General features: G+C 43.9%; 1 protein-coding gene and 1 long non-coding RNA gene across 9 annotated transcripts in view; one reads left to right on the top strand and one right to left on the bottom strand.

Annotated features, from left to right (window-relative positions):
• Positions 1-4802, bottom strand: part of LOC137571783 (uncharacterized) — a 70061-nt gene extending 65259 nt beyond the window's left edge. Inside the window, exon 1 of the long non-coding RNA XR_011031435.1 lies at positions 4689-4802. This is a non-coding gene — a long non-coding RNA (uncharacterized lncRNA). The remainder of the gene's footprint in view (positions 1-4688) is intronic.
• The window catches only part of HMGCLL1 (3-hydroxy-3-methylglutaryl-CoA lyase like 1), a 296565-nt gene that overhangs the window by 196944 nt on the left and 85200 nt on the right, over positions 1-14421 (top strand). For all 8 annotated transcript variants that reach the window (XM_068281395.1, XM_068281396.1, XM_068281391.1 and 5 more), the window contains one exon: positions 13729-13792. In XM_068281395.1, the coding sequence (XP_068137496.1) occupies positions 13729-13792 (64 nt within the window). The remainder of the gene's footprint in view (positions 1-13728; positions 13793-14421) is intronic.

Here is a 14421-nt window from a genome sequence, read left to right as displayed (position 1 = left end):
GAGTAGGAGGATTCAAGTAGCCAATCACATAGCTGCATTGAGCCACTATGCAAGTGGTCAACGCAATTGCCGTCCTCCTTCCCCCAGCGTCACGGGTCTCTCTGACACGTCATGGGCGCCTCCTCCCCCTGCAGTCGTACTCGGCAATGATTGGTGCGAATGCAGGATGTAAGCGCTGTGAGTGGAGAGCAGGTCACGCCCCCCTGACGAAGCCGGAAGCCGGCGAAACTGCGGTAGGGAACCACCGCTCTTCCTCATGGGCCGCCACGCCGCCACCCAGCAGCGCAACACCCAGTGACGGTTGTGACATCTGCCACTCGATCTGGTGGCCCGTCTGGGTCGGCTCACCAACTGGCCAGGCCCTACACTCTCCGGTGCCCGGAGTTGGTGCACGCACACACTGGAGGAATCCCTTGGAAGCTACACGCTGACAGCCCTGCATCGCCCCATTGGATTCAGTGAACTGTCCTAGGAGTGGGTGAGATGCACGTTAGAGCAGTGTACTGTTTGCCTCGTGTCAAGTTAAGCTGAGTTGACACATGCTATGTGATATACAGGGAGATCCTGGTTGCCACCCGCTGTTTTGAAGTTGTTATACTCAGACCGAGGTGGCTTTTCATGTGACTACTGCTGACAGTCATACCACGCACCTGCTTTGATGTGCTACTTTGATGTGCTGCCAATACTAATATCAACTGCTTTTGATGGAATCTGACTGCCATGGCTATATAAGTGTCTAGATCTGTTGCTACCATTGACACCAACTGCTTCCCAACTAACCTGATTACCACCGTTGTGTCCTGAATTTGCTGCTGTTACTAACATTGATTGCTTTCAGTCAATTTGACAACCCACGCAAATGGTTAGGTATAGAGTATGATCGAGGAGCAGCCCATTCACTATAACGACCTGTTGCAAACCAGCTAAGATCCTTCTTTCTAGCCCCCAAGTACTTCTTGTGTGTGTGTGGAAGGTGCACCGTTGAGTGGGGTGTGCTTTGCATGTGTGGCGGGGTGGCCATCCCATGCATTTTTAATTTGTAGATTACTGATGAATTTCACAACATTAATAAAGCTATCACTTTTGTAACTTTCTAAATTGATTGTGGACAATGTATTTCTTTGACACACATGTCAGCTCTATTGAACCACTTCAAACTTTGAGTAAATACAGAACAGTGACTGTCCAGCTGATCAAATTTGGTCTGTCCACAATGAAGCAACAACCTTATTATCTTGGGTGAGATTCAGGAATCCACCTGGAGTCCTGGACCCTGTTGGTGATGGCGGAGAAGGCAGTCAAGCGGCCCGTGGGCAGAAGTGCTGTGTGGGGAGCGACTTAGTCTTGCTGCAGGCAGTCACACAGCGTGCGGGCAGAGATGCTGTGTGTGGGGACTGACTTAGTCTTGGGGCGGGCAGTAGCCCTCCGGGATCCATGCCTCATTCATTTTGATAAAGGTGAGGTACTGAACACTTTTGTGACTTAGGCGACTTCTCTTCTCAGTGACAATGCGCTGAAGGTCCTTTCTGACAGGACGCTTGAGGCAGGGCAAGACAGAAGTTGGATGGCAAATTGGGACAGCTCTGGCCACAGGTCAAGCCTGTGCACCTAGTAGTCCAAGAGTTCATCGCTGCTCACAGTGTCTACATCCACACTTAAGGCCAGGTAGTCGGCTACCTGCCGGTCCAGGCATTGGTGGAGGGTGGATCCGGAAGCGCCAAGGCGAGGCGTTGGACTAAAGAATTTCCGACATCACCATGGGATCGCTGGAGCGTCCTGTCCTTGCCTGCCTGGACATGGGAGAAGGATTACTAGCAGTGGTACCTTTATTGCGTTGTGCTGTGACATCACCCTTAAACGCATAGCAAAGCATAGTTGCCAGCTTGTTCTGCAAGTGCTGCATCCTTTCTGCCTTCAGGTGAGTTGGTAACATGTCCACTTTATGTCTATACCAAGGGTCTAGTAGCGTGGCCACCCAGTAATTGTCATTCCCCTTGAGTTTTTTTATACGGGGGTCCCTCAACAGGCTGGACAGCATGAAAGATGCCATCTGCACAAAGTTGGATCCAGACGTACTATCCATCTCCTCTTACTCTTCCTCAGTGACGTCAGGTAAGTCCTCCTCCTCCCCCCAGCCACGAACAATACCATTGGAACGTTGAGCAGCACAAGCCCCCTGGGACGCCTGCTGCGGTTGTTCTTCTTCTGCCGCTGCCTCCTCCTCCTCCAAAGAAACACCTTCCTCATCATCCAAGTCTGACTCCTCTTCCCCACACGACTCTTCCTCCTCCCCCCTCTGTGCTGCCACATGTGTTGAGAAAACATCTGCTTCTGATGAGAATTGATCCCACAACGCTTCCTCCCATAACTGTTCCTGTTCACGCTCCTCCACAGCTTGACCCACCACTCTACGCACAGCACGCTCCAGGAAGTAAGCGTACGGGATCAACTCGCTGATGGTGCCTTCACTGCGACTCGCTAGGTTGGTCACCTCCTCAAATGGCCGCATGAGCCTGCATGTATTTCGCATCAGTGTTCAGTTGTTGGGCCAGAACATCCCCATCTCCCCAGACTGTGTCCTTCTACTGTAGTTGTAGAGGTACTGGGTGACAGCTTTCTCCTGTTCTAGCAGGCGAGAGAACATAAGGAGGGTCGAATTCCAACGAGTTGGGCTATTACAAATCAGGAGTCTCACCTGCAACTTGTTTCTCTGCTGAATATCGGCAAAGCGTGCCATGGCCGTGTAAGACCGCCTGAAATGCCCACACAACTTCCTGGCCTGCTTCAGGATGTCCTCTAAGCCTGGGTACTTTGACACAAATCTTTGAATGACTGAATTCAGCACATGTGCCATGCACGGTACATGTGTCAGCTTTCCCAAATTCAAAGCGGAAATGAGATTACTGCCATTTTCACACACCACGTTGCATGTGCGGGGTCAGCCACTGATCCACCTGTTTGTTGAGAGCATCCAGGAGAGCTGCTCCAGTGGGACTCTCCGCTTTGATGCAAGACATGTCTAAGATGGCGTGACACCATCGTACCTAGCATGCAGAATAGGCCGTGGGGAGCTGGGGCTGTGTAGCTGGAGAGGAGATCGCAGCACCAGTAGAGTTGAACTGCCACTCAGCCAAGGAGGAGGAGGATAACAACAGGGAAGAGGATGTAGCAGGAGGAGAGGAGGTGGCAGGAGGCCTGCCTGCAAGCCGTGGAGGTGTCACAAGTAGGTCCGCTGCACAGCCACGTACTCCCTGTTTGCCATCGGTCACCAGGTTGACCCAATGGGCTGTGTAAGTAATGTAGCGGCCCTGATCGTGCTTGGCAGACAAGGCATCCGTGGTCAGGTGGACCCTTGACCCAATGCTGTGTGCCAGAGATGACACCACTTGCCTCTCAACTTCACGGTACAGTTTGGGTATCGCCTTTTTAGAGAAATAATTGCAGCCTGGTATCTTCCACTGCGGTGTCCCAATGGCCACAAATTTACGGAAGGCCTCAGAGTCCACCAGCTAGTATGGTAACAGCTGGCGAGCTAACAGTTCCGCCAAGCCAGCTGTCAGACGCCGGGCAAGGGGGTGACTGGCAGAAATTGGCTTCTTCTTCCACTCAAAGATTTCCTTCACAGACACCTGACTGCTGCTGTGGGCAGAGGAGCAGGAACCGCTCAAGGTCAGAGGCGGAGTGGAGGAGGGTGGCTGTGAAAGTGCGAACCCCAGAAGTTCGCCGGCAAACCGTTCGGGCCATCTCTGCTTAAGGCCCTTTTCCACTAGTAATTGCTAGCATTCGTGCTAAACGCTAGCGATTGCGAATCAGCAAATTTTGCCAGCAATTGCGATTTTGCTATGCAATGCACTGCATAGCAAAAGCGCTGCAAAAATTGCTCTGTGGCACGATCGCGCTTAAGTAAAAAACGAATCACGGTCGTGGAAATTACCTACTATGATTCCTATGTTATTAGGCAAACAGAGGCAATTTAAAAATCACTAGCGATTTGCGATTTTGCGATTCAGCATCGCAGCCGCCGCTAGTGGAAAAGGGCCCTTAGTAATTTTACATTGGAGAATTGGTTGGGGGGGGGGGTTAGTTAGGATTGGACATTTTGCAGCAGGGGTTCGGTTAGGTCAAGGCGTCGGTAAAGGGAGGGCTCATGTGAGAACAGGGTTAGGTGGTAGTAAAATATCTGTAAATACCAATATTTTACTATCAGAATTTAGTGGAATATCCATAATTTAACTGATTCCACTAGTAGCTTTCTCCGGCACCCCAAATTATTGCAGCACCCTTACTGTCCAAAAAATGTACATGCCAAAAGATCTCGTCTTCTTCTGCAAAGACAAGACAGTTGTCAAAATTGTCATGGAAACCAATGCCCCTGTAAAGTATGTCTGCTGGAATCCATTGTTTCACAGCTGCCATGTAGTTGTAGATCATGGAACTTGACAGTCTCATATTGACAGGTGAAGTTGTTTAGGGCTTTAGAGCAGAGCTTTTCTTTAATTACCTTACCCACTTTTACCTGGGTAAGCAAAACATTGTCAAATAGTTGTGCCAATTTTTACTGCAGCCAGTTGTTTAGTAGGTTTGTGAAGTGGTTAACAACTTCTTCACCTGTGTATCAAATGACTAAGGGGAGTAACATTACCCCATGTGACCCCCACACAGAGTGGCAGAGGAGCATTATACATTACCTGCTCCCAGGTCCTCTTAAATCCCTGTTCAGTTTACAAGTTCAGTGCAGCCAGCCAATCATCATGCCACTTGTCCCTGTCACATGACATGAACAGGAAGTTAAAAGGGTCCTATAACACTTATGGGATCAGGTAGATATTAATCTCTGCTGCTGTTCTGCATTATGTACAAGACCAGAACCCCCTAGGTCCCAGCCTAGTGATGGTGGTTGGAGGCGGGCTGTCCAGGAGATCTCTGTGCTTGTGTGGCAGTGGTGGTGAGGGGCTGTCCTAACATACTTACCCCCTGTTATGACTCCTGGAACAAGATGGAATTTCTGGGCAGCCTCCTAGCAACAGTGCTCCAAACTAGAGCAATGAAGAACATTTTTTAGTTTTCTGTCAGTTTTTGAAAACCCTTGTAACGGTATTACATTACTAAAAGATTTGTGCAGTAACAGTGTATACTTATGGCAAGGGTATAATGAAAGTAGAATTTCCTTTTAAAAACACAATAAGAACACAAGCACAATATATAGTACAGTAATTTCTATTCAAGACAGGTACAGCCTTGTCTAGGAACTAGGGTGACATCTAGTGGAAAACTAACACTAAAATACCAGCAAAAACTATCCATAAAACCAAAACCATGCTTTTGAGCTACTTTTCTTAGCGTGCTTGAAGATCCCAGTAGAAATATTACCCTGTGTATCATTAATTAAATTTACAATTACATTTACAATACAATTATTTTTTTTTACAATTTTGTACTATTCACACAAAAATTGACCTAGTGGTGTTTGCACCTACAAGTACAATCAGCGTTAGTTGCTGTATCCCTTGTTGAAGTTTATGGCTCATAACTTACACGTTAGAGCTCATGCCCCATCTGTGTCACTATCAGGAATAAAGGGCTGTTTACACTTTTTGGAGCACGTCCAGGCCTTTAATCTGAAGCTTACCATTGTATACAGTGTGTTGCTGAGACCTTGTGAAGATCAACACATTTAAACCATCTGGGCCATCTGCTGTTTTATACTGTCTTCGCTGTTAGTGAAAATGTAAAAATAATCAGGAGTTGTTTATTTGAAATAAGTGAAAACATATTCACTAAACATGCCTATTGTTGTTCTGTGCATGCTATAACATTTTATGAGCACATTTACAATGTTTGCAGCAGCAAGTTGTCATAATGATTAGCAACTACAGAGCCTTGCGTTTAAAGTTACATAAAGACATACCATGTTTGTCACCCAATCCAGTCTTTTATGATTTTAACATGAGAGTCTAGAGATGAGCGAGAACGCCTCTGACAGTCTCACAAAGATGTCCTAAAAGGGGAACTTTAGCCTAAACAAACATACTGTAATTAAGTTACATTCGTTATGTTAATTAAAATAGGTAATATCTTACCCACCCTGTTTTAAAAGAACAGGCAAATGTTTGTGACTTCATGGGGGCAGCCATCTTTTTGGTTGAAAGGAGGTGACGGAACATGAGACACAGTTCCAACTGTCCTGTGACCTGTTCACCCCTCCCAACTGCGCGCGCTAGGCTTCAAATTTCAAATTCAAAATTAAAAAAGAAAATTTGCACCAAAACAGCAGAACAAGAACAACATCATCAGAAATCCCATCATGCTTTGCACAGCATCAGGCGGAAAATGCCCAGACAGCTTTCTTCTGTGCAGCTAAAAATGAGGCTTGGTTAAGAAAAACAAAGTTCTGATGCTGCAAAACTGTTAAAAAAAACCACCAAGCCTTTCCAGTGCTGCTGAGTAGATTTTTAGTCTAGAGGTTCACTTTAAACTTCAGATGGGACTGCATATAGCCCCTATACATGTTACAGCCACTAGCTTTGCTAGGTATGTGTAGAACAGTGGCAACAAAAAGGAGAAAGGCGTTCCAAAAGACCTTGGGCTTGATTCACAAAACGGTGCCCCTTAAAAGCCCCTTAGCACTCCTAAATATACTTTGTGTGCGCTAATTAGCATTCGCGCTAAGTTTAGCGCTGCCCGGTTTAGCACACACCAAGCGAAATCAATCAGTTTGTGCTCTAAGTTTCGCGTTCGCTCGCTAAGTTTTGCATTCGCGCGCTAAGTTTAGTGTTGCCCGGTGCGCATGAAGCCTCACCCAAAACGGCACATTGGATGCGCTCTAAACATTGCATGGGTTTTGGGCGCATCTGGTGTGCCATTTTTGTCGCACTCGGTGTAACGTTTCGCGCGCACCGGGCAACACAAAACTTAGCGCGCGAATGTGAAACTTAGCGTGCGAACTGATTTAGCTTGGTGCGTGCTAACTACTTAGCACCCTAGTTAGTACGCCCAAAGTCTTTAGGCGTGCTAATTAGGTTAGCACCGCTTTGTGAATCAGGCCCCTTGTGTTTTTTTCAGACAATCGCAGTTCAAGTGACAGCAAGCAGATACAAATTTTCTGTGAAGGACAGTGTACAGAAGGCAGCGGAAACATTAGTTCATGAAAGTGATACCTGAGATTGAGAAAGGGCAATGCAACATGTCAACAAAGCCCCCTAACAGCAGTCTCTGCCATGAAAACAGCAGGAGACAGCATTACTAAAGGACATCTGGAATGAATGCCACTCATACAGGTGCCTGGAAGTAGTGACATAAAGTCCAAGGATGGAGGACCTCAGCATAAAGCATGTGTAAGCAAGCAATTGCAGTAGCGGTGTGCTGGCCTCTGGTTAGCTATTGCTAGGGAGAACACATTACTGGACAGCAATATGAGCTAGGTGGACTGTATTAGCAATGCCACAAGTTGCGTCCATGGAGTACTATGACTGACAGGTAGCAGCAGGAGGAGGCGGTTGGCCCTGAGACGGAGCATGAACTGCATTGCTAGCTGGCAGCATTAGTTGGTTGGAGTGCGTTAGCAATGCCAGCTACAAATAGCAAAATATTATAGTAAAATTAGGATGACCAGACCAAGATGGTGTGTGTACCAGCACTGTTGCTGTAGTCTGTGCTCATGGAAGCAGTAGGAAGGTGTTACAAGCCTGAACGGAGAAACTGGGAATGATCGCAGTTTGCAGCAACACAGAAACTGAGACAGGGGATATACTGTGCAGAAAGGTTTATTTACAATCATGCATACAGTATTATGCAAATTCAATGTAGCAGAATGCATAACAAACTAAGTACAGCAGTCAGGAAATATGGTGGCAACTATATACAAGGACGCAACCACCACATGCATACACACCATACAACCAAAGCAAGGTGCAAAACCCCCAAAACGCTATCTATCTATCTACCTAAATATATACAGGATATATACACATATACACAGGACAAATATATACAATATATACACCAATCGCAGTACAAGGAGGCAGGCACAAAATCACGGTCAAAACAAAGCATAAGTCGGCAACAATTGAGCAATCACGGTACAAAAGGAGCAGGCAGGAATCGAGGTCAGACAAGGAATAGGTTCAATAACAGAGTAGCAGATACAGGAATACAAGATACCAGGAAACCAGGGTTGTCCAGATACTCCAGTTTGTGAGCGCAAAGTTCTGGCAAAGGTTGTTCCTTGCAGAGCTCTTATATAAGGAGGACACACCTGCAGCATGATCGACAAGCAACGTCCATAGAGAGCAACCCTTGCAGTGGCAGAGCGGTCTCCAGCCAGCATAGAGCCACCTAGTGGTGGAACAATGAAAGTTCAGGTTATGCAAAGTTCCCAGAGCCACCTGCTGGTGGAATAACGGAAGTTCATGAACATTCAACACAATGCTGCCACCAGCAGGCAGGAAGTGGCATGACCAGATTCCGAACCGAAGGTAGACCATATTGCTAGTTTGTATTATGAACTGAAAGACTTTAATACCACCCATCAATCTTACAATACCTAGCATAAAAATTCAGCAAAGGCAATAGTACCATAATCCATTTTTAGCAATGGCTGCGCACTTCACTTGTCTGAGATTGTCTTATTAGGTTTTGCTAGGTATCCAGAAAATCACCCTGACTTGTCCCAAATTGTTAGATGTGCGCGGCCTGCTGCCACTGCAGCTACTGCCACTACAGGAAGATACAGTGGAGGTACTGTCCGCCTGAGTTCCCTGTGTGTATTGTGGTGGATGGATGGCCTAGCTTCAGCATGTAGCATTGTAGTGTGTTGTGTTGGTGGTATAATGGTTAGGATAGCAGCCTACCGAGCACTAGACCTGTAAGTTTTCTTTTGACATGCTACAAATCCCTAAGCAAGCTCATTTTTCTCTTGGATATATCATAATGGTACATGCTAGGCTGGTTTCAGCATGTAGCATTGTAGTGTGTTGAGTTGGTGGTATAATGGTTAGGATAGCAGCCTACAGAGCGGTAGGCCTGGGTTCTATTCCTGGCCAATGTGAGTTGGCTTTTGACATGCTACCATGCAATCCTTAAGCAAGCTATTTTTTCTCTTGGATATATGCTGGCTTCAGCATGTAGTGTTGGTGGTGGTATAGTGGGGAAGAGAGCTACCTACCACGAACTCAGACCTGGGTTCAATTCCCGGCCAAGGTATGTAAGCTGCCTTTTAAAATACTACAATTCCCTGGAAGACGAGACCCTCTGGGAGGAGGGAGGAAGGGAGGAGGGAGAAAAAGGACTAAGGGAACAGTTAATAGGGTCTATGGGCTACCATATAGGATAAATGAGGTTGCTTTTGCAATCATTTTAATTTTTCCGGCAGAATCCGGAATTCCGCGGAATTTCGTAAAAATCCGGCAGAATTTTCATAGCGACGAAATTTGACGCTGGCAGAATCCGCGATTTCCGGCGGAACGGAATTTGCTCTTTCCGATCATCCCTACTATACAAAGATGCAGGCTGCTCCACCTGTTTACACACTATTCTGGCAACTACTGTTCACTTAGTGCTTTTGAAAATAAAGAAACCCATAGAATCCCCCATGAGGAGATGGGCTAGTCCAAAGCCTGTCAGTTCTGTCAGATTTCTACTACCTCAACACAGTAGAAAAAGGCACTCCACAGGCTTCAAACTTGCACTTGTGGTTTATTAGAACATGGGCAGATACATGTTACAGGTCACCTGACCCTTCCTCAAGGGTGACCTGTAACATGTATGTGTCCATGCTCTAATAAACAACAAACGTAAGTTTGAAGCCTGTGGAGTGCCTTTTTCTACTGTGTTGGAGTTCTAAGTGAAGCAGGAGTGGTGGACCTGCAGGAAAAGTGCACCGGCAAGAGCTGCCTTACCAAGTTTAGCCCTAACTGGCTTCCAAGGTGGCTATTGAATAGATTTCTACTACCTTCTGTAAGTGACTGCAGCATAGGAGGAAAGTAATAGCACATTTTACTCTACAATGTTTTCCTGATAGTGGTCCTTTCACGACGACTATACATATTAAAATGCCCTATTTGCCCCTGTTAATGGTAAATGAATGTTTTAATACGTCACTCACCGCTGCCTCCACCGTGTATGCTCCCACATCTGTCATTAGTGAATGAGAACATGTGTTCCCTGTGCCTGTGAGGGGATGCTATTTCAAGTTAGCATTCCATTTTTATTCTGAGTTTAGGGATTTAGTGCATAGTTTAGCATCTGTTTTGAATAGAAGGTGTGTATTTGCCTCTAGGGGATTCTGCACACCTCTGTTGGTAGTCATTTCAGATGTGGCCTGGTTTAGGAGTGCTACCAATTCTGCCCTGTTGTCTAAAAAAACGTGTAAACCATTTTATGACCAACTGCCCCCAGGTTCTCGCTAAGTTTGTTAGTTGTTGGTAATTAGAGGTTAGGGTCCCTTCCATGCAGAATGACCTCATCGTGGTAGAAGGATCTGGTATGGACAACTCTGCATGCAAACTGTTTTTGGAAGCTAACATCCTCTATTGTGTTAATTTTGGTACATCTGTTTTGAATGCAAGTTGTGTATCTTGCCTTTAATTTGGCTCTGCACATCTATGCTGCTAGTCATTCAGATGCAGCCTGTTTTGGGAAGTACTGCCACATCTCCCTGCTGTATAAAAAATGATCTGTCCTGTAACAACACTGCCTGTGTGTTTTGAACTCTGTTGAGAGCACACAGAAATGTGTGTGTGTGTGTGTGTGTGTGTGTGTGTGTGTGTGTATGTGTGTGTACATCTAGTTGTAAAAAAAAAAAAAAAAAAAAAAAAAAGGCAAAAAAACAAACATTATAAATACACAGTTTACACTATATAAATAAAACAAACCCTCCTCCCCTCCTGTCCCCCCCCCCCCCCCCGTTCCCCATAGTTACCAAAATAAAACACTTGGTATTTTAAAAAAAGCAATACATAAACAGTAACATTTGTTTTTTTTTTTGTTTTTTTTACTATGCATGTCATGAGGGTATATTACTGTTATTTTTTGTAAAAAAAAAAAAAAAAAAAAAAGGGCTTGTAATTATTGTTCGAGTACAAAAAAAAAAAAATAAAAAAATTAAAAAAAACTGAAAAAAAATACACCTTTACTTCAAAATAATATACTGTCACCATACATTGTACTAGGGATATAGTGTAAATGTTGTAATAACTGGGAAAAATAAGCAAATAAAATGTGTGGGTTTTATTTACAGTAGCATTGTTTATTTTAAAACTATAGGAGAAGGAATCATGAAAATGTTTCCCATCGTTTTCCCTTTAAAATGAATAGAAAGTAAAGTGATTACTGAAAACTAATCTCACCCCTAAGAAGCCTAATTTGTTGTAAAAAAAAACACGGTTTAGATCATTTCGGTGTGATACGTTAATGGCCCATAAGGGTAAAAACCTCTAATGGTGAAGTGGTGAAAATGAAATGAAAGGTAAGACTCTATATGAAAAAAATATGTTCAAACAGTAATTCAACGAAATCTGCCATAGGCTTTCATCCTCTGCCCTTACACATGTTTAATAGTAAAGTTGGTATCCATATACTGCTTATATACTGCCTAGTTTGCAATGGTGTCAGAAAACTACTTTATGATCTTACCAGAATTTCTTCTTAGGACACCTGAAGTGAAAGGCATATACCATATGTATTTCTTTTTAAACAATACTACTTCCCTGGCTGTCCTGCTGATCATCTGCCTCTAGTACTACTAGCCATAGGCCCTAAACCAGCATGTAAATCAGATGCATCTGAGTAAAGTCTAACTAGATTAGCGGCATTCTTGTTTCAGGTGTGTAATTCGTATACTACTGGAGCCAAAGAGGTCAACATGACTGCCAGAAAACTGGTATTGTATAAAAGGAAACAAATATGGCAGCCTCCATATCCCTCTTACTTCAGGTGTCCTTCAAAAGCTTTCCATTTTTATGGAAGGCATGCTTATGTCCAGATAACATTAATTTATTCATATAGATAATAAATGCATGCTAGACAGTGTTATTTTTGGAAATGAAAAACATTCAAGTTGTCATTCAAGATGGCAACAATAAACTATGTTTGAAACAGAGCTTGACAGAAATAAATAGAAACATTATAATGAGAACATAATTTGATGTGCCAAAATATCTGACATCAAAAGTCATATGTAGACCTTCCAAAAGATTTCTCTTACTGAGCACCACACTTGTCAAAAGCGCCTACTAAACGTCCTGATTATGCAAGAAAATAAGCATTAATATTCATGGAGGACACGCATCATTGAGCTTATGTAACTTGCACTGCCAGCTAAATACAGCACCAGCAAGCATTATCACATTGAGCTTATATTCCATGACATAATGCCTCCGGTTTTCAGTAAAGAGAACCTGCTAGCAAATTTGCTACCCGGCAGACCGCAAGGCTTTAACAAAGCTAGCTAAATAATTATCATGCTAACTTTTGCATTGCACTATTAAATACTGGTCAGTAGACCAGCATATGTGGTCAGTAGAAGAGCCAGGCACCTCTGGCTCTTCTACTGACCACATATGCTATTGCTCTGTTGTTATTGCCTGATGAAGCGGGATCAAACCTGTGAAACGCGTTGCATATCTGGAGTTCATAAATAAAATATATTGACTGTCTTTACTACAGTCGTTGTGTGTCTACTTGGAGGAGGCAAGTCCACCACTACCTCCTCTATTTACCAAGAATTTGGTTTTTCAGCTCATTTAGCTTCCTTTTATCCTTTTGGCACCTCTGTTCTCCTGCATAATATTGAGTCCACCCTGGGTGGAGGGTTGAACCCCCTTTTTCTCATCTACAGAGAGCAACTTCTTATTCCTGAGTGGGGTCAGGAAAATCTCCCCACCTGCCTTTACAGTGGTTGCCTAATGGTAACCCTGGTTTGTGAGTATTAATATTTACTCTATCTAGTAACCATTTACCAGTACATATTACACTATTGGGGCTCTTGGTGTTCCCTGTTTTTACCTGAAAGTTTGGTTTTTCTAGCACTTATGGTGGATTTTCTATTAACCTCTAAAGTCAGCATCATACCGCATAGCGGTTCCAATGCGGATTTTCGCTGTAATTTCTGCCGATTTTAACATGGATTTTCTCAAAAACTACAAGGTCTTTTTGAAATATTTTTTTTCCTATTGTTTCCACTTTTCTGCTTAACATACCCTGAAAATTTGGTGTTTGTAGAACCTACGGGGGCTTTGCTATTAACCGCCACAGTTGACTGTTCACTGTAATGTAAAATGCAAAAAATTTGCATTACCAATATGCGGTATTATGCCGATTTTAGAGGTTAATAGCAAAGCCCCCTTAGGAGCTAGATACACCAAATTTTCAGAGAATGATAAGCAAACAAATGGAAATGAGGAAAAAAATATTTCAAAAAGACTTTGTAGTGTTAGAGAAAATTGATGTTAAAGTTGGCGGAATTACCGCGAAAATCCGCATCGGAATGCGAAAATCTTTAGCGGAAGCGGTAGCGGTAATTGGCAATGGCGGAATGCGGATTTTCGGCAGACCATCCCTAGTCCCAAAGCACAACAAATATATGTGGACTATTGACCACTCTGTTCAGATATTTAAACAATACTTAGTCATAGAAAATCTAAAAGAAAGCTGTACTTGTCCTGAGTAATGTTTTGTACTGGCTTTACTAGTTACCGTGCCAATTATTGATTTACTGTCTTCCGTTTACAGATATGTGTCTTGTGCAATAGGCTGTCCCTATGAAGGAAGTATTGAAGCTCATAAAGTAGCAGAGGCAAGTATTAATATTCATCAGAATACTTTTTTTTCATGTTCTGCAGTTTTCTTGTAATTTTTCAGTCATTTTGTTTCCATTTTAGAGCAAATGTAAAAGACTTGGCACCTATTTTAGATCATTATTGCTTTTTATGTACCCATTGAGATGATTTTTTTTCTATTTTTCTGCCCTGGTCTTTCTTAAAAGTGGAAGCAGAAAGCCTCTTTGAAGCTGTTTTTACACTTGTGTGGTGATCCTATGGCACGGCAGCCGGCCATGGAATTACCACAACGCACAAATCAGTATATTAGAGTGCCCTGCCATGGTCAAATGCATAGGCCCGCCCCCATTCAGTGACACACTGCCTGCTGGACAAGGAGTACATCACTGGGATTCCTGTCACTGGGATTCTTGTCGGGATTCCTGATGCATGCCACGTTACACTGCCTTCCATCATTTACACTTTCTGAGTTGACATAGTCTACAGTAGGTAAAGATCATGCAGTAATTAGAGATGGCCCGAACCTCCGATTTTCGGTTTGCGAACTTCCACAAAAGTTTTCTTTGCGTGAACTTCCGCGAACCGCAATAGACTTCAATGGGGAGGCGAACTTTGAAAACTAGAAACACTTATGCTGGCCACAAAA

The sequence above is a fragment of the Hyperolius riggenbachi genome, chromosome 4 (assembly GCF_040937935.1).
Source record: "Hyperolius riggenbachi isolate aHypRig1 chromosome 4, aHypRig1.pri, whole genome shotgun sequence".
Lineage (NCBI taxonomy): Eukaryota > Metazoa > Chordata > Amphibia > Anura > Hyperoliidae > Hyperolius > Hyperolius riggenbachi.
This window is presented reverse-complemented; position numbering and strand designations above follow the sequence as displayed.